The 20367-nt window shown below is 39.4% G+C and overlaps 1 protein-coding gene across 4 annotated transcripts; it reads left to right on the forward strand.

Annotated features, from left to right (window-relative positions):
* Positions 1-887: 887 nt before the first annotated feature.
* Positions 888-16658, forward strand: LOC113147928 (AP2-associated protein kinase 1-like). Of its 4 annotated transcripts, XM_026339267.1 has the most exons (21): positions 888-1314; positions 1753-1945; positions 3210-3328; positions 4327-4435; positions 4706-4848; positions 5017-5138; positions 5349-5430; positions 5734-5866; positions 6015-6118; positions 6402-6484; positions 6648-6808; positions 7260-7381; positions 7857-8204; positions 8302-8444; positions 8541-8746; positions 8824-8913; positions 9295-9390; positions 9546-9653; positions 10039-10209; positions 11062-11169; positions 15111-16658. In XM_026339267.1, the coding sequence occupies exons 2-21, from the start codon at positions 1783-1785 to the stop codon at positions 15791-15793; spliced, it is 3294 nt and encodes a 1097-aa protein (XP_026195052.1). In that variant the 5' UTR covers positions 888-1314; positions 1753-1782; the 3' UTR covers positions 15794-16658. The 4 variants fall into 4 exon arrangements, with proteins under 4 accessions (XP_026195052.1, XP_026195053.1, XP_026195054.1 ...); XM_026339268.1 differs by having other exon boundaries at positions 888-1945; positions 8541-8740; XM_026339269.1 differs by lacking the exon at positions 15111-16658 and adding an exon at positions 11463-14241 and having other exon boundaries at positions 888-1945.
* The last annotated feature ends 3709 nt before the right edge of the window (positions 16659-20367 follow it).

The following is a 20367-nucleotide window of genomic DNA, read 5'->3' on the forward strand; positions in this document are numbered from 1 at the left end:
ACCATTTTAGATGTTAAATTCCATTCTAGGTGTATCTCTTTTGGAGTTTTGTCCTTTCCTATGTCTATTAGTATATAACTTGTATAATGAACTGTAAATAATTATTAAAGTGTGTTTTGGTTATATATTTTTATATAATATCATCTGAAAATATCTGATTGTATCCAATCCGTCTATTACCTGCCCATATTCCAAAAGTATTATTTCCCCCTATGGGTTTAAATTATTACAACCTCTCTTAAAATATTTGATTGTTTAAATGTTATTTGATCTTCATATTTTGGCCCAGGCCTTTATTGTGTTTTTATGCCTATATTTTAAAATATTTCAATATCTTAAATAGACTAAAACCATCTTCATCTGTGCCATTGTTGTTCAACAACAATTAGAAAATCAGTGGGACACACCGCTCCACTGGTTTCCCCATGATTTTTAATTACTAATAATGTTAACTGAGTGTTAAAAATGAGAGCGAGAGAGAGAGAGAGAGAGCTACAGGTTTCACTGAAGTGAAAAGTCATGGTTGTTTTTATCTTTACTCTACTAAAGTTACATTATTCACAATAGGAATTTTTGTTATTGATGTACGTCAGATCATATCTGGTCTAAAGTAGCTATGTTTATCATGTTATAAATTTGTGGTACTACACAAATGAAGCCAGATACAAATAAACAAACAAAAACCTTCCCTCAACTGTTTTTAGAAATATGTCTTTGGCTTTCATGACACTCTTGGCTTGTCTTTTGTTGTTTCCACAAAGTAGGAGAAATGAAAATCCGGATAAAATTCCGAATCATGAAAATCCCTACTGCTAGTATACACACTTGAACGCAGCAAATGAGTTCGAATGGGCTGCACGCCTACAACTACAATACCCACAGTTCCGCGCGCGCGTCAACAGCAACAGCTAGGATGTTGCGATATTGCTGGCAGCCAAAGATTGCTGTGGTTGCAGAGATTAGGCAGCTAATGTTTTGATAGACGTGAAATTCTGCGGTTTGTCGTTTGCCGCTACGCTTGTAACAAACAGCTCCAGCTTCCTGTCGAGTCGGCGCCTGTTTGTGTGGACGAGAGGCAGCATCGCGCTAACGCGTTAACGTTAGCTAAGTGAAATCCCAGTTTTATTGAAGATGGAAGCAATTAAATAGATCGACGGGCGGCTATGTGGCAACAGACGGCCGCTGCACTTGAATGAGCATGGAAAGATTTTTTCGGGCATCGCTATTACACAAGTTACACGTCGGATACATCGCACTGGGAGACATTATCTTCAGAGGATAACCTGGATAACCTTACACGAAATGTCATAGCGCGTAAGTAGCTAGCACTTAGCTAGCTTGGTAATGGCTGGACGAGATGGAGAAGGACCTAACGTTAATGTTACGAGCAGCAGCGGCCAACCATGAACAGCTGGATGGATAGCTAACGAAATACTTTCTCCGAGATGCTTTAGCCTCCTGGGTGGTGTAATTCAATTACATAACAGCTAGTCGCAGCCGCTCTAGCTATCACCAACTGGCTTGTGTTGGCAAGCAAATGGGACATTTGCCACCAAAAATCTGGGTTGTCTCAGCATAGTCAGAAGTGACAAAGACATCCGTGCGTGTTTCAGGCAGCAAATAAGACTTTCCTGAAGCGTCATATATCGTGGGCTTTACAATTTGATCTGTCAGTGCAAGAATTGAGTGCACAGGAAACGAGCGGCTCATCTCTCTGTGTGTGTGTGTGTGTGTGTGTGTCTGTGATTGAAGCCGCAAACGCTCCTGTGTCATCTCGACAGCATGAGGAAGTTCTTTGATTCGCGTCGGGAGTTGGTCAGCTCCGGGCCTGGGTCTGGAGGAGGAGGTGGCAGCTCTGGGTCCAGTCATGCAGGCGGAAATTTCATTGGACGAAACTTCACTGTCGGGCGACACCAAGTCACTGTCGAGGAGATTGTTGCAGAAGGTGAGAAGGGCTTGCACAGACCAGATGATGCTTTTATTTTCTTGCTTGTTGTGGAAGTCTGACGTGTGTCCTGCACGCTCAAGCCAAATGCATGAGTCTCGTGACAAATGCAGCAATGTAACCTTAGAAATCACAAATCTCACAAATGCAAATCTCACAAATGCAAAGCAGAGGCCCGCTGTCTTTAAGAGCTTTGTATTTTTTTTTAGGATTCACAAGTTTGATTCAAAGAGGTGCAGACCTTCCTGAGTAGCTTTTAGAAATGAATGAATGGGTACCTTACATGCTGCACATAATTGCTGGATTTATTTATAGATACCAGAGGTAGGCACTTCCTAAGACTTCAGGACATCAGCACAAAATTACTGATGTCGAAGTAGAGGCCTATACTTGGCCAAACAAAGTTGTTTTGGGGAAATGCAATCTCTACGTTATTCCTCTGTTTCTAGTTCAGTGAACTCGTGAGCTAACATTTCATAGTAGGTATTTTAATAGACTGCACACATGCTAATGCAAGTACTGAAAAATACAAACAAAAACAACATTTGACGTGTGAAGTGAAATAAAACGGACACATTCTTTAATTCTACCAACTCACGATTGAACTCGAACTACCTCATGTTTTCATATTTTTCTCGATTGCAGACTGTGGTCATGTCATCTGTCTTAAAGTGTTAAATAGAGTGTGTTTGTACTTACGGTACTATCATACACAGCCACATTCTGCAACCCTGTGCAATCCTGTTGTGTTTTGCCGATTTATAATGCCTCACTGTCATACAATACCATTCATGTCTCAAGTTGAGGATGCAGTATAAGCCACAGTGCCTGTCTGAAATTGATGACTCTGCCACATCCAAACTCGACAAAGTGAATTTGCGGTCTGAGCTATACCAGATGGTTAGGCCTCAATGTAGGCCTCTATGTAAAGCCTGCAGCAATGACATGACTAATGCATAACGCTGTAAGGCTGCACCATTTGGTCTTGTTTGGTCATATTGATGTAAGACTACACAAACAAAATGTCTACAGTTGTTTAAGTGAATGAATTTAAAAACAACATCTCATTTAAATTTCCAAGTTATGGTGCCATAAGAAAGCTTATGAGGGGGATTGGATGCAGAATTTTCAACTACAGTAGTGTAGATAGAGAAAGAAGGTCTTGTTTGGGGTTTTGCCCCAGTTGGTAAGTGTGAAGACTTTGCTGATATGTCGTCTCTTTTAAGAACAGTATTTGAATTTGGTATCTTTCTGAATCCTGCAGGTGGTTTTGCAATTGTTTTCCTCGTGCGAACAAACCAAGGCGTGCGTTGTGCCCTGAAGAGGATGTATGTCAATAACGAGCATGATCTGCAGGTTTGCAAACGGGAGATTCAAATAATGGTGAGTTGCAGAGATGAAACATTTGTCTGCTCGTTTCTTATCACTGCTCATGTTGTTTTTTCTACGCTCGGGAAAACCACATATGAAGTCAAATACCAAACAAATGTCTTGTGAAATTGTATTTGTACCGAGACATTTCAAGAAAACCACAAATGTCTTCTTCTGCCCAGAAAAACTTAAGAACAATTGCTGGATTCAGTACACATTCAGCCTTCAGTGGGGTTGTTGGGTTGGTTCTTCTGTATTTAATTATTTGTTTTTTATTGGGATGTGTTTTTGTTTTCATTGTATTAGTTTGCATGTTCAGCTCTTGTCCCCTGGGATGTGCTGAAGAATCAGCTGTAGAGGTTATTTATATGAACATGAAATCTCAACAGGCCATCTACTTCTGCATTTGGATCACCTTTGTATCCATATTCATTGAGTTGAAGGAAGGAAGCAATGGATGGTCAATTGCATACAGTACATTGTAAAACCTTTGGGCCTAGTTTTGCTCTTGAAACTGACATTAGGTTCAAAGATGATATCTGAATTTTAGCACACAGTGTTACCTTTACCTCTCAGTGTTTCTCATTTTATGTTTCTCTCAGCTGTACACAAAGATACACAAACTAACGCTGACTGACAACCTTTCAGGTCAGCTGCAGTACTTTTTTTTTTGTAGTCTACAGTAACTGATTTCAACTTTTCACTGCAGCTCCCTCTGCAGGTGATGTTGCCAAACTGCATCTTATCTCAAAGACTGGTCAAATGAATTTAAAACTAACATCCAAAACATCCTAGATGTAAACTATAGAAAAAAACATTCATTTTAATCTTTTCTTTCATGTGTCATTCTGTCATATTTTCTGGTTCTTTTAAAGTCATTTTAGAAGCTTTTTAAGCTTCAAGCATTTGTTCCTCTTGTCTCATGATGTAAGCACACTGTGCTTATCACTGCATACTTAATTCTCAGTTGTGTGGTAATGCTCTGGACTGTGTGTTTGTGCTTTTTGCAGAAAGACCTTGTCGGTCACAAGAATATTGTTGGTTATTTGGACTCCAGTATCACAGCTATGGGATCAAGGGATGTATGGGAGGTTCTCATACTTATGGATTACTGCAAGGGTGAGTGCTGAAAGGAAGGTGGGGTGTGGTTGGAACCACATACTTTGATTGTTGGAAGCATTAGTTTACCTTAGTTTAGCATGAGTTTGTGCAGCACTCTCAGTTCCAGAGTCAATTTGTATTACAGTATACACGTGCTGTTAACAAAGCTGCTATTGTGTAAATAGTCAGAACAGTATCAGTGTTTGAACAGAATAACAGTGATACAATACAGTCATATGTTGAGGTTAATTTCCCTTGTTGTTCATGCTGTTCGGATATTATTTGCAGGAGGGCAGGTGGTCAATCTGATGAACCAGAGGCTCCAGACTGGCTTCACTGAGGCTGAGGTGCTGCAGATCTTCTGTGACACCTGTGATGCCGTCTCTCGCCTGCACCAGCGCAAGACACCTATCATCCACAGAGACCTTAAGGTGACATATTTTGCCACTTTAGTTCTGTGTAGTGCTTTGCAGTATGCAAAGCATTGCAGCCATCACGTTTTTCTCCAACACATTCCAGATCATCCTGCTGTGATGTCTTCACAGAATCACAGTTGACATTTGTGACTGTGAGAGTCTCACCTGTTTGTGTATCTGCAGGTGGAGAACATCCTCCTGCATGACAAGGGTCATTATGTGCTTTGTGACTTCGGCAGTGCCACTAACAAGTTCCAAAGTCCACAGACTGAAGGAGTGGCCGCTGTGGAGGAAGAGATCAAAAAGTTTGTGCCTCTTTACATCTGCTTTGGTGATATTAGCGCATTAGTGCATCTTTTAGGTAATGCTATGTTGGTTGGACATTGAAGGACATTTTGCTTAATTAAAAGAAACAAATAAAATCACCACCTCCATTACTGTATAGACTGAAGAGGTTTTATTTCACTGCCACGGAGTTTTCTCAATTTATTATTGTACTATTTGTGTTCTTTTAGGTACACAACCTTATCATATCGTGCCCCTGAGATGGTAAACCTGTACAACAACAAGATTATCACCACAAAAGCAGATATCTGGGTGAGCGTTTGACATCATGGGATATTTATATATTAAATATATAAGCTTCTTAATTAAGCTGATGCGCGGATTTCATTTGAACTGACAACCAAAATAATCTGGATCTCTAATTGTTTCTGTACAGCTTAAAGTCTGAAATGTTTGCTTCTCTGATGTTACTGAATACTTTTATAACCTTACACTTGCTGGTGTTTAGAGGGGAAAAATGGTTTTCTGAGAAATTAATCTCCTCTCCTTTCCTCTCTATCTCCTCTCCTCTTTGAATATGGTGTGGTGGGGTGTGCATATGGTTTTCTTCTCCAGGCGCTGGGTTGTTTGCTGTACAAGTTGTGCTTCTTCACTCTGCCATTTGGTGAAAGCCAGGTGGCCATCTGTGATGGCAGTTTCACCATTCCAGATAACTCACGCTACTCTTACGATCTTCACTGCCTCATTCGTTAGTCCCTCTTAAACATTAATTTATTTTTTGTCAACATCAAATTCATTTTTTTTCTAAGGTGTGCACTTATGGTTTTATTGTGAATGCATGCTCATTCTTTCCATTTCTTTTCTTGAATATCACTGATTTTTTTGGTGTTTTTTAGGGTACATGCTGGAGCCAGACCCAGACAAAAGACCAGATATATATCAGGTGTCCTACTTTGCTTTTAAACTTGCTCAGCGGACCTGCCCTGTTCAGAATGTGAAGGTCAGTCTCTCTCAGCATCTAGGGTCAGCGGAAATTCTTGGATTTGCTTTGCTTTTGCTAATCAGGAATAGATTTTCTAGATTTAACTATGGACTATTTGTCTGGCTTTAAGTTGTTGTGATATAGGAAAAAAAATATCTGCACTCTTTCATCAGTTGGATACAGTTGAAAATGGCTGTTGATTAGGATATGATGATTATATTCTTCATTAGTAAGAGAACTACCTTACTAACTACATTAGTAAAGTTCTTTATAAGTTTTTACATTTTCCTCTGTAATCCAGAATTCTCCAATTCCTTCTAAACTTCCTGAGCCAATCAAAGCAAGTGAGGCTGCTGCAGCAAAGAAGAGCCAGACTAAACCCAGGCAAGCATAACCTGCTTACACCGAATTTCCATTAAAGCTCTAGCAATACTACATTTTGTGGAAGTAATTAGATACGGGCAGTATTCTGATACTCATTAAATGATTATGTTAACAAAGCATCCCTTAATTAACAAGAAGGCCAACATCCTCCCTTTGTTGCCAGACTGACAGATCCAATTCCCACCACTGAAACCTCCATCACCCCTCGCCAGAGGCCCAAAGCAGCCCATACCCAGCCTGCTGCTGGCATCCTACCCATCCAGCCTGCTGCTCTCACTCCTCGCAAGCGGGCTAATCTCCCTGGTGGCGCAGCTCAGCCTGTGGGTACGTACAGCACTTCATCTCTGTCCTTACTGTCTTAGCCATCACAGGAAAAAAACAAGCTTTTGAATATAGATGAAGACAGGTATCCCTGTAATCCGTTGTCACTTGTTGAATCTTGTAATTCTCACCAGGAACAGATCAAGTATTAAGGTTAAGACTCATTAAAGCTATGTAACCACAGGTCCAAAGTGATTATCACATGCTTTTCGGTTGATCTCAGGTTTGTATGTATTACAAGTCACTTTTTTTTCAGCATTTAATAGATTATGTAACAATATCAAATAGATTTTTTAGATGATCACCTCAAATGCTTCTTTTAATGCTCTTCTCTTTTTTTTTGCATGTTGTTTACATTTTTCTGCCACTGTAGCAGTATAAAGGTTAAAATAGTTCCATATTCTCTCAAGTGTAATATGTAGTTACACTGTGTGTTGTTTTCTACATCCCACAGGAGTCAGCTTAGACCTCTCTCAGCCAGCTGCAGCTCTGCAGTCACAGAAGGCACAGACCTCAGCTCTGCCACTCATCCAGCCACAAAACAATTCTATTCAGCCTACAGCTCAGCAGAAGCAGGTTCATGCTGACTAATTACTCTGGAAACAGCTTTATGCAGCTGGAAACGAATATATATCCTGTTTCTGTATAGAAAAACACAGAAGCAAATGTCTTCAGTAAAGCACAGTTTATGATTGTCTGATAATTGGTGTTACTAATCAAATCAACTGATCAGTAGCAGTGCATTTGCGGATTTTCAGTTTTAAATCATTGGAAATTAAATATTAGTTGTTTTTGGACTGTAGATCTGACAAAATCTAAAGACTCATGGTTCTGGGATTTGACAAACAAATTGTAGAAAACAAAAAGGTCAAAGAGATTAAGGCACAATGAATAAAATCAGCCCTACACTTACAGGATATCATATTCACAGTTGCTTTTAGGATCTGGAATACTTACTGTACTTAAAGCTATTCTTGTCTTTTGGCTTGCCACTTGCTTAGAGATGTAACCTAAATTGTATCATGAAGTGTAATCTGTCTCTGTGTGACAGGCTGTGCAGCCAGCTGCTGCTACAGGAGCAGAGACTACAGCAGCAGCAGCAGCAATCGTGTCACCAGTGAACAAGGCTGACATCCAACCACAAGTGCAGCCTACAGTCCAGCAACAGACTACACCTCCTCCTGTGGTTAGCTCCACCTCCCAGCAAGGAGCACAGACTCCCTCCAGCCCAGCTCCACCTCAAAGACCAGCGCGGCGTAAGCAGCCTAGCCAGGCTCAGCAGGCAGCAGTTCAGCCTTCACCCAGCAAACCGGCCCCTGGTCAGTCGCCTGTTTCTCAGGCAACAGCTACCCAAGCTCAGCCCGCGTCCTCTGAGATCGCCCAAAAATCAGCTGAGGCAGTAAGTGGCCTGCTGCTCACCATCCAGTATCTGAACATATCCTTTTCGCTTCTTTTGCTTCATTTTATGTGTTTTGCTTCATACCTCTTTTGATCAGACTCCACCTGCTTCCCCAAAGACAGCTGAAGAAGGAGCCCACCAACGCATCCCGAGTGACACCTCAGTGAGCAGTGTTTCTGCAGTTCCTGTTAGTGATTTAGAGCAGCCACTAGGAGCTAGTGGAGACGCTGCCCTCAACCAGTAAGCACGTTTACTAGAATAAACCCCGAAGAACAGTTAAAGTTCAGGTCTTCTCCTCATTGTTTGATATGTGGAATTTTGTGTTTGTGTCTGCAGATCACTTACATCTCAACCGAGTACCGCACAGCTCAGTGTTGGTGATGCAGAGCAGGAACAAAGTAAAACAGGAGCCACTGTTCCTACCTCAGGTGGTGCCACCGACACTCCCACACAGCCTGCATGGAACCCCTTTGACGATGACAACTTCTCCACCCTCACTGTGGAGGAATTTAAAGCTGATGACAAAAAACCTAATGGTAAAGGTGTGTGGGTGTGTATGTCTGTGCATGCTGTTTTCAGGTATTTAATAAACAGGATTTCTTTTTTTCTTTTTTACTAGACCTACTTTCAGAAACGGAGACGTCTTCTTCCGAAGAGTTGATACCAGGACTGCAGACCACAACTATGGACAATGCATCCCAAGAAACTGGTATAAAACACAATGAACACACGTATCACACATACAGGTTGTAAATTAAAATAAACATATGCACAATGGAAAATATATATAAATAAGCATACCTCACTGGCTGCACATGACCAGAAGGGAATGAGTCCACTTGAAGAAACAAAAAATCACCACCTCAATCTGAAGTTCTGGCAGGACTGTGTACCACTAATAGTTCATATTCTCCCTTTAATAAGACACTAAGTTAGGAATTGATTTACTAATACAGTGTAATGTCATCAGGTAGTGCTGTAACGTAGGGTCTCACTCTGTGTCAGACGGAGCTTCCTTCATAATATTTTTTTAGGCTATGTTGTTGCCTCATCATGCATCTTTGCTATAGAACATTGCTTTGTTTACCAGCTGAAAGGCCATCAGCCATTCTTGATGTGGACTTAGGAGCCTCATTATTGGCTGTCCCAGATCCTTTCCGCACCCTTGAACTATCAGATGCACCAGGTAAGTGTTGCTGTCTGTAGATCCATGCTATACACAACCACTCTTCAGTGTGATAGGTTTTTATCTCTCTCTCTCTCAATAGACTCTATCAGTAATAAAATCATATAATGTATTTTGCTCAAATGTCTCCTGTCTTTTTCATCACTGACCTTTAGAGAAACTGATTGAAGGACTCAAATCCCCAGACACGTCCTCACTCATGCTTCCCGACCTCTTGTTATTGTCTGATCCCTTTGGTGGGTCTGTGGAGGAGTCTGCTAAAGGTGTGTGCGCGTCATGGGCTAAATGCCAGCTTGTGTGTCTCAATGCATTTCAGTAAATGTAGGGAAAAATTCAATCTATTTACTGTTATTTGTGTGGTTACTTTTTACAATAGGGTCAAGATAGAGACTTTTCATGTTGTGAGACTGTGAGAAATGTACTGTATATCAAGTTTTTAGGGTATTTTAAATGTATTCTATTAATAATATAAGAGAAGGTTATTTATCTCATCTTTACCCTCAAAGCACTAAGCACTGTGGGTAATATTTCTAGACCTCAGACATGGTTTCTTTAACATTAATAACATCCTCAACATGTCTGTCATGTATTTGAACCATAACTAACTTTAGCCTCTTCTCTGTCTACCTTTGGCTTCTCCTGTCCCAGACCCTCTCACTGCAGACGACTCACTCCTGGGCTGCTCTCTGATCTCCGGTCCATCCGGCCCTCAGGCAGCGAGCAGTGCCACCTCCTCAGTTTCCTCCGCCCCCACCTCCGCTGCCTCTGCTTTAGATGATTTTAGTCTGTTGTCTGGAGAATCGACACAACCTAAAGCGGGTAAGGTGTAAGAATCTTGTAAAATAAGGCAGTGAGCCACACATTTAATTGTAGGAGATTTCAGTTTTCTCTGTGTAGCTATCTAACATTAAGTTCATTAAGTGTGCTGTGCCCACTTTAAATATTGCAGAAAGTTCTACAGTAACATTAGTAAACATGGTTTTAGGAGGTTACAGAAATGTGTAGTATTGCTATCTTAAAACTATTACCAGACCAGTTTGGTCAGTAGGACATTAAGCTCTTGTCAATAGTAGAGAGCAGAAAAACTAAAAATAAATCTCAGCAAACAGCCTTGAGGAACAACATCAGCTGTCATTAACTATAAGCACTGAGGTTGTGTGCTGCAAGCTGCAAATTTCAACCCCTTGATGGCAGCAGAAGCACTTTAATCGCAGCTTAATAAACTGATCTAATCCAAATTCACTGATACACTGTATACTTTATATTTATATATACCTTATAACTTCATAAACCTTTGATATTGTAGTTAGGTGCTTCTTTTGTATAAAATCCTACATAAAACCACATTATATCAACTAAATTTAGGGATTCACAGCTGAGGTTCGGTTGCTTATTCTTAGCTGATGAACGAAGGCATTTTACTGTTTTTGACGGTGCCAACTCTGAATCACAGTCAGCTGCATGATCCTAATTACTACTGATCTCTGATAATATCTTATCAAGTGGCAGTTGTTTCAATGGAGAGCAGCAGATGTGTTTTTGCAGTAGCTGCTGGTTGGGTTAGTTTTTCTCATGATGAACTTAGTTTGGCCTAAACTGTATGTTTATTAGGCGGCAATGCTCTTTTTTCTTTTTAGCCTTTCATCTAAAACGTAGTTTTATCCCCTGCAGACTCATCTCTGCTGATCTCAGACTTTGAGCCCCAACAAGCCTGCGTAGAAGCAGGGACAGAGGATGAGTTTGATCCTATTCCAGTCACAGGCCGAAAGAATTCTCAAGGTAAGTCCTCGGCCTAAAGAATCCTAAAGAAAGATGGGTTGTTAAGCTTTATAACAACTGGATCTGGTATTTGAACCATTTTTATACCATTAGTACCCTCAGTTAAACACTGTTTGAAAAGCAGTAGATTTGAATGGGTAAATTCTGCTGTCTCTTTCTCTTTCTTCTGCCTCTTGTCCTCTGCGTCTCTCCCTCTTTCTTCAACTGCTGTGCAACTCCTTCTGCTCCGCTTCTTCTCCCTGGTTGCCTGTATTCAACTTGTCCCTTTGCCTTCCTCCTGGGTCTTCGGCCAGTTTCAGGAGGCCACTCGCGCAGTAACAGTGGTGGCTCTGAATCCAACCTGCCCAGCTTGGCCCGCTCCCTGCTGCTGGTGGACCAGCTCATCGACTTGTAGGCGCCTCTCCTCCTGTAGAAGCTGTAACACTGGATTATAGACTGGCATAGCATAACAGCAATCAACACTGTTGTCATAGCTAGCTTCCTGCACCCCTTGGCTGTCATTTTTATTGTAGCTCCTACAGTAGAAACGCCTTTGCCTTTCAGTGCTTCTTCATTCCTGCCCTCTCCACCATGTAGATTGCAATATCTGGCTTCTCTTCATCTTTCATCTCTCACATTTTCTCTTTGTTGTACAGTAGTCTCTGTCATGTACTGTCCATTGTTTCAAGAGTGACCGGTACACTTACATCATCCTTTGTAAACATTAAACAGTGCATCTTTCTGTCAGTCAGGATATAATGTTGCTATCCAGTTTGTTTGAACAATATTGCATTATGTCTAATAGTGATCAATAGAAAGTCATTGGTGTAGTGTACAATAGGCATAGTTAAAAGTGGTTGTAGTAGTTATCGTGCACCAGTGTATTTGTTGTTGTTGCCATTTTAAATTTTCCTTCCTAGAATTATTTGCTCATTTTAAAATGAAACCATCAAAAGTCAGTTAATTTCTCCTATAAAAGGGAAACTTATTTGAAACTCCATGTAGCCTGATTTGCACAGTAGCATAAATGTTACCTCTGTTAGCCTAGGGCTGTTAGTTAGAATTATATACTTATGCCGTTTATATATTAGACTGAGAAATGACATCAGATTGATTAAGAGTCTTGAAACACAGCAGCCATAAACAAGTCTTACTTCTCCTTTTGCTTCTGCTGCTCCCAGTGCAGCACAAGCAGGAGACAAAAGGTTTCCCTCATCAGAATAAACTATGAAGTGCCATATACTATGACATGACTCGAGGCCATGTAAATTAGTTCATAGAAAAAAAAAAAAACAATAATAATAATTTTAATATTCAACACCAATACTAGAAATACTAGAAACAGAAAAGCTGTTGTGTGGAAATGAAACATTAGTTATGCAGGTAATTTGTTGCCACTAACAGAAACAGTCTAATGTGGCATTTTAAAAATGATCCTCACTCACCCTGCCATGCTTCTTTAAAATATTAACCCAAACATTCATTCCACATTGTGCAGTCCTTCCTACATTCCTGTCATTTGTTTACTTCTAATTTATGTAAATAGATCACTGCAGCTCCTGCAGGCTCTCATCCAGACCATAGAATTGGTTATTCTTTCTGTGTATATAGGAAGTAATTGTCATAAAGCTTTACTTGTGGAAAACATGTTGCTTTACTTGTGAAATCTGTCATATATATTGTATATATGACACCATATATATATATGACATTGTTTTCCTGTTAATAAATGTTAATATGAATAGAGTGTTAGAGAATGAATGTAAGAAATAAATATTAGTCTATAATAAATATATATCTAGAATTCTTAACACCATAATCGCTGAATAATATTGAAAAATACTCTATATACAGTATACTGTTACTACTATTCATTCCTCTGTGGAACTGTGTGTTGAGAAAGTGTGTTTTTCTTTTTTATGTATCTACTCAATAATTGTCAGTACATTTTAATGTATAGATAATAATTCTAGTTTTTGTTCAACCTTCAAGATTAGACAGAATCCCATGTCCTATTCCACCTTAATGCAAAGAAAGTGAGCCTGTGTTACGTGTGTTTACATGCACCGATGAAGGATTATATTTTTATTCTAAGCATCGACAGTTTTCTGGAGAGTGGGAGCATATTTTCTTTAATCTTAGTCCTGTTTTATTTAAATTCTTTCAAAACGTTTTCTTTTCTGAAATAGTGCTTTGTAAAAGATTTGTTTTCGCTACACTGGTTTTAGTGATCACCAAATTCATATCAAAAAGCATGGCAGTGTTGTTGAATGTTATGTTCATGTGTGTTGGTATACAGTGTAATAAGTGTGTGTGGGTGTGTGCCCACATGTGCGTGTGTGCGTGCATGAGTGAGTGTGTGTGTGTGTGTGTGGAGTCCGAATTGTTGGGTGTGTTTTCCAGTAGCCTACTTGTGTTGTTAGCTGCAAACGTGGCAGCGGTGACGTCATTAGAATCTCTTGTGAAAGCACAGACCCCCTTGAATCCTCTCAGGTAGTTCGATCTACACCACTCTATCTGAGAGACAGGTACATAATGGGGTACTGCTTCCCAGTGTCACTGTCCTCTGGAAGTCTGTGCTCCAAGTAACAGTTAAGAGAATTTGTCCGAAAAGTGGCGAGTAACGGGCTCTGTGACGAGGGAAAACGGTCAATCTGCCAGTCTTACAGTGTAGATACAACACTGTTGCTGCAGCAGTGGTCTGACTATCAGACGGCATCAAGTCAGCTCTCCAGGGTTTGAAAAATCTGCTCCAATTAGCAATATAAATGTTTCTGTAGGATCAAACAAGGTCATTGTGCTTCCCATGCATGATTATAGTGGGAAGAGGACGTCCACCTCCTTTTTTTTTCTTCCATTTTGTCATGTTAGAAAATTATTTTAAGTAGCATACGCTGTAAATCACACTATGTTTTGTGAGAACTACTGAACATACTCTGGATATTGGATGGATTACTGTTAAGTGATTCAAGCTTAAATATTTCGAATGATAAATAAGTTGTATTTCAATGTCGCTAAACTGCACAAATCTGGATGGCTTTTCATGTTGCATTAATGAAATAAAAACAGAACATTAAGTGGTGAAAAGTAAAATCTGAGAGTCGTGCCAAATTAAAAAGCACAATTAGTCACATGTTCTCTGACAGTAAATGCTAAGTGATGGGTGTCTGTGCTGTTTTAGTGTCATTCAAAATGTGAGGCTATTTTGAGTAGAGTTTAAAAATTGACATACCCTTATATCATCTTAATAAACTTTAAAAAGAGTTGGCTGAGGGTACTGCATGTGCAGTTGAAAGTGCGCTTTGTGTTTTATTCTTTTTCTTTTTTTAATCATCCTCTTTATGATCCTTCCACTGAACAGCTCATTCATTTGCAGTTACTGTTTGAACCTATGCAACTCCCGAGCTTTCTCCCTGTGGCCCCCTGCGTGCTGTTGTGATCGGTAAAGCCAAACAAACAGGTCACAAGATTAGTCCTTGATGTGAAACAGAAGCCCCTCGTTTTCTCTGTTGTTTTGCCAAAAAAAAAAAAAGAAAGCTGTCAATTAACTGATACTATTGAGTGTTTTGAGATGCCTCTTGTCTTTATGGCCTGAACCTGCGTGGTATCGTGTGCTCCTTCTATTTTTGTGAGATAATTAAAGAATTATAAAGGGGTGGCAAATAAAATACAAACGTGAATGTCAGTGTGTTGCGTATTAATTATAAGGTTTTCTGGTGTAAACATTGTATTCACATTATTAGTTAACCTACTCAACAAATGTTCATTAAATTGACAACAATTATAGATTCAAAATAGTCATGATATTTTAAAATGAAAATACATTGGTAACTAGGTTTTAACCGACTTGACATAGATAGTGTGTCCTAATGTTGTTATGTTTAACATAACTGATTATGTTTTTGTAAAAAAACAAACAAACAAACAAAAAAAAATCTTTTCACCATTTCTCCCGTACACAGACCTGCAGAGGGAGCTCATCAGTAATTCACTGCAAGATGCTGGGACTGGGACTCCTGTGCAGTTATCTGAGGAGAATCAAAGGTCGACGATCCATCAGGGGGTTGCTATGTGTGTCTACAATGACAGTAACATACAACACCATACAATAACAAGACCTTCCACCAACCTTCATTTCATACCTGTCAAGCAAGCACCCCAGCCCCAAAACACCCCAGTCCTCTCTGATGTCTTCCAGCTGGCCCCTTTTAAAACACCAGGAAAAGAAAGCACGATGCCGTTCAACAGCTCCTCCTTTTATGCATCTCATAAACCTGCTGAGATATCTGATGTTTTCCTCCAGGCACCGTTTGGTAAGAAGCAGGAAACCATCAAAGCTGTCCCTGCTTACTTTACTTCTGGTCCACAGCAGATCCAACCCAGCAAACCTTGTCCCCTTCTCCCAGTATCATCTCTTCCTGCTCCTCAGCCTCTTAATATTCGGGCACCTCTTCTGCACACAGAGGCGCCTCTGGTCCAGCAGCCAGTGGTGGTGCACCGGGTTGTCTCCCGGATTGGTCAACAGGCTGCTGTAGGTTCTGTAGCTGTGGGGCCTCTGCATTCCTGGACCATAGGGGGAAGAGCTCTGGATGATCCATTTACTTGTGCACCTTTTCAGCCAAGAGGCTTTCAGGAGAAGCGTTGATTATATTATCATCTTTTATTAAGTGACATGTCATAGCTTTTTATGAAGCTATTGAAGGAACCAAAGTATAGTTGAAGATTACCCATTTTCTAGTCTAGTCTATTAATTATTACTGAAGTATTAAAAAGGGTTCATTAAGTTTGTGCTCGCTTATATCACGTACATGTTCACGTTCTACCTCATTTGATTTAATTCTGAGCACAACAGGACATCATTTGCAGCACTTACCAAGTCTTAGCCTGGACTGAGAAGTTCTTAAGAGGAACTTGACCAGATTGGGTTTTAAACGTAGTCAAAAGAGGTTTGATTTAAAGCCCTATCTGTCGGTTTTTGACTGCGCAAACTTCAGTTTCTCGGCTGGTAGTGTTTTATTTAAGTCTTTACAGACAGTACTTTAGTATTAAGCAAGTGCAAAGTGCCGTTACAGTCACATACCCTTATCATGTACATGACTGTCATGGCAAAATTGGGCTTTAAATTCTTTCCTTTCTTTATTTTCTTTTGGCAGAATGATTGTTCAATATACATTTTTAATGACAGAAAATCCCAAGAGTTTGGTACACAGGGTTTAAATAGTAATGCAAAATAATAAATAAATAAATAAATAAATATACAAACTGCATTTAATATTTAAATGAATGTTTCTTAACAAGTTTCACAGTGAGCAAGTGCTCTTCATAGCCACTAACCTGCTTCTTGTTGAGTGTTTAAACTCTACTTAGCAGTTTTGGCAGAGTTCAGAGATAATTCAGTTTTATTTGTATAGCGTCAAATCAGATGTGGGTGGACATCTGCCTCAACCGGTGAAAGAGGAGAGAGAAAAGAGCAGCATGCAACAAAAAACAACAACAAGGAGTGCAGAGAGAGGGAGACAGAGAGGAGGAAGCACGACTACAGGAGAGAGAAGACACAAAGTTAATGACATGCAAAAGTGTCATTTGAATGGATAGATGAGAGGATAGGAGGGGAGAGGAGCTCAGTTTATCAGTAGAGGTCCCCCAGCAGACTAACCTATAGCAGCATAACTAAGAGATGGTCCAGAGTCACCTGAGGCAATTCTAACTATAAGCTTTACAAAAAAGGAAAGTTTTAAGTCTAGTCTTAAATGTAGAGAGAGTTTCTGCCTCTGAAACCTGAACTGGGAGCTGGTTCCACAGGAGAGGGGCTTGATAGCTAAAGACTTTGCCTCCAATTCTATATTTGGAAACTCCAGGAACCACAAGTAGACCTGCACTCTGAGAATGAAATTTTCTGCCTGGAAAATATAGAAATATGAGGTCTTTAAGAAATGATGGAGCTGGATTATTAGGTGTTGTAAATGTGAGGAGGAGTGTTTCAAACTTTATTATGGATTTTACATGAGGCCAATGGAGAGAAGCTAATGTAGGAGAAATATAATCTCTTTTGCTAATTCCAGTCAGAACTCTGGCTGCAGCATTTTTGATTAACTGGAGGCTTTTTAAGTAGTTATTAGGACATCCTATTAATAGTGAATTACAATAGTCCAGTCTGGAAGTAACAAATGCATGGACTAGTTTTTCAGCATCACTTTGAGACAGGATGCTCCTTATTTTACCAATATTCCTCATGTGGGAGAAGCAACAGAGATTTCTTTTATGTATGATGTAAAGCAGATATCCTGGTAAAAGATAACTCAGAGATTCCTCACAGTATCACTTCCACTGTTCAATGTTATGTCATCTACGGTAAGAATGTGATTAGACATGTCTCTGAGGTTTTTAAGACCAAACAAAATAACCTCTGTCTTGTCTGAATTTAGGAGTAGAAGATTAGAGGACGTCCACGCCTTTATGTCTTTTAAACATGCTTGAAGTTGATTAATCGATTAGTTTGTTCTGGTTTCAAATTTTTTATTTGACATTTTGATTCAATACATCTTTTGGTTTAGTATTTTCAATAGGGTTGAGGTCAGGACATTTGGCAAGGCAAAAACCTTTTCTTTATCTATTCCACTACCAGCTTTGATGTGTGTCTCCTTTTTAATACCGAAACTTTGTTTCATCATAAATGTTTTGATTTTCGAGTCGGTAATTTTCTAGACTTTAAATATTATTATTATTATTGATATTCTAATGGATGTTCCTATGGTATAATTGTGTGATTGAGTGTAAATATAAGAAAACTCAACATGAATTCAACCCTGTGCTCCAAACGACTTGGGTTTCTTTAATTAAAAACTTACAGTTTCTTGTACGATCAGTGTTCCTTGGCCAATATGAAAAGAAAGATCGCTCATTCAGCATCAGTGCTGCAAAACATACAAGGCTTTTTGCTAAATCCTGAGAAAACCAAATATAATGTTGTGAAACATTTTCACACACTTGAAAGAGGGAAGATATTGATGTAGTAATTTTTATCTTGTTGGAGTAAAGCGCTGTAACTTTATGTACATGTACATGTTTACCTACAAACTATGTTATGTACAGTAAGATCTTTGTAGCTGTCTTGAAGGGACTGTAATTGTTGAACGTGTTAATACTTTTTGTCTTTTGTCATATTTTAAAAGACATACCAAATGTGTTTCAAAATGACTGATGTCTAAAGAAGGCATAGTCAAGAGGCCCTAAAGATACAAACACCATGTTTACTGATTAATAAGATTTTGAATAATGCTTCTTAGTTCACTTTATGCTGCCTTTGCTATAATTAGCACCATTTTGTTCATTTATATTATCTTGCTAATAATCCTTGATGTATTGTTGTACTGTATGTCTTCATTGTTCCAGTTTAACCTCCATCAGTAATTAAAACAGGCATGTACCTTGATCACCTCAAGGTACATTCCTGTTTCATGTCACCCACCTTCGTGCCCTTTTCCATCTCAGGTAATTCAGAATATTGTGATAGCTGCCTGAGAAGGATCAAAGTGGCAAAAGCATGCATGAATTTTAGCTTTAAGTCCAAAAATGGGACTAGTGTCATGCTAAAGTTCTGCACTGTGTCGACAGACTCTCAGAAGTAAGTCTGAATAAAGTGCAGCGGTCTGTCGGTGCTCCCCAGACTGTAGTATTATCTCTGTGAAATACAGCTCTCACAGAGGTCAAAGGAATTGTCTTTCCAGGAAGGTCTCTGTTTTATCTTTGTTTTTATCAACAGCACATTATGCAGATTAAACAACTTATAAAGGTGAAATGGAAACTATGTCTACTATTTCATGAGCACTTTTCACGTCAGACCGAGTTCCCAATAAAGTAGCCCCAAAAGCATGAGTTACAGCTCGGACCTCTTCCTCTGGAAGAAAAGTAAGTTGAGCTTGTGTGAAATATGAGCTACTTGTTTTTATTCAACAATGTGCTGAAAACATCATGTGATCGCAGATTTAGTCGGCGCTTAGCTTCATTTACCTGATCTTGGAAGAAGAAAAGCACATGGGAAAAAGAAAAAAGAGAGTGAGCCAGTTCATGATCTGATTTCATCACATGAAACATGTCAGGTTTGTACACGTCAGTAGAAATACACACATCCGAGGCTTTACTATAAATCAGTGGAAGGCTGTGTGGAAGCCTCTCCGGTTCATACCTTTAGCCAATTAGCTGTGTGACATCAGCAGTTGGAGTCGTTCGTGCTGCCAAAGTAAAGTGTCCGCCGGCCAAGTTGAGGCCACTGCAAAGCATATTTTTTACGTTCTCTCCGTGTTTCACCTCAAACATTTGAAGTGAGACACATTTCTGTGTGCTGTGTTGTTACTTGCTGATGTTGAAGGTCTTTTGTGAGGTTAGTTCCACAAAGATGGGTTTGTGAATCTCACATCAGTCAGTTAATGAGGATCAGGAAGGATGGTTGATTTATATTTAGTAAAATACTGAAACATAGATAATAGTTGATCTAATCAACTAACTGGTTCTTACTGGTTAACTCTGTACTGTGTATTGGAAATTGTGCTATGATGATTTCATTGTTGTTCTTATGTAAAAGTGTGAATTTAATATAGTGTTACAGTTCCTTGATGACATAAAGACAAACTACAGCCAAGAAAATATGCAATATAAAACCTTTACGTTAGCTATAGGAGTACTATGGTTCAAGCTACTTGGCCTCAACGTTAAGTATACATTTTCCTGATGTGCTCAAGAATCACTTCTTTACTACCTTCTGGTGTTAAACTGGGCAAAGACTTCTTCAATAGATCTCAATGGGTTTATTGTCAAATTTTTATTTTATTGTCTGCCCGCCTCTGCTTCTGGTATTTTTGTCAGACAGGCCTCTATGAGCTCACTGCCCACAGGACTGCAAGTCCGTCTGCATGTGTCTGCAAAAGTATTTCCAAATGAAGAAATTACTAAAACTGGGGAAAGCACATGGAAAAGATATATTTTTATTTAAGTAGGTGTGAGTGGAATAAGACTCAGCTGACTAGCTGGATTGTTGCATAATCCTAAACAGTTTAGTTTATTATTCAGAACTGTGAAAATGAATCATTTTAACTTTCATTTTTCATTTTGTTTTCCCAAAGTATCTTCACAAGGCGCTATCAGAGCATCTTTACCAGGTGTCAATTAACCAAGCCTGGCTAAAGCAAAAAGAAATCTGCTTCACACCATATTGGAATGAAC

This window comes from Anabas testudineus, chromosome 22 (assembly GCF_900324465.2).
Source record: "Anabas testudineus chromosome 22, fAnaTes1.2, whole genome shotgun sequence".
Lineage (NCBI taxonomy): Eukaryota > Metazoa > Chordata > Actinopteri > Anabantiformes > Anabantidae > Anabas > Anabas testudineus.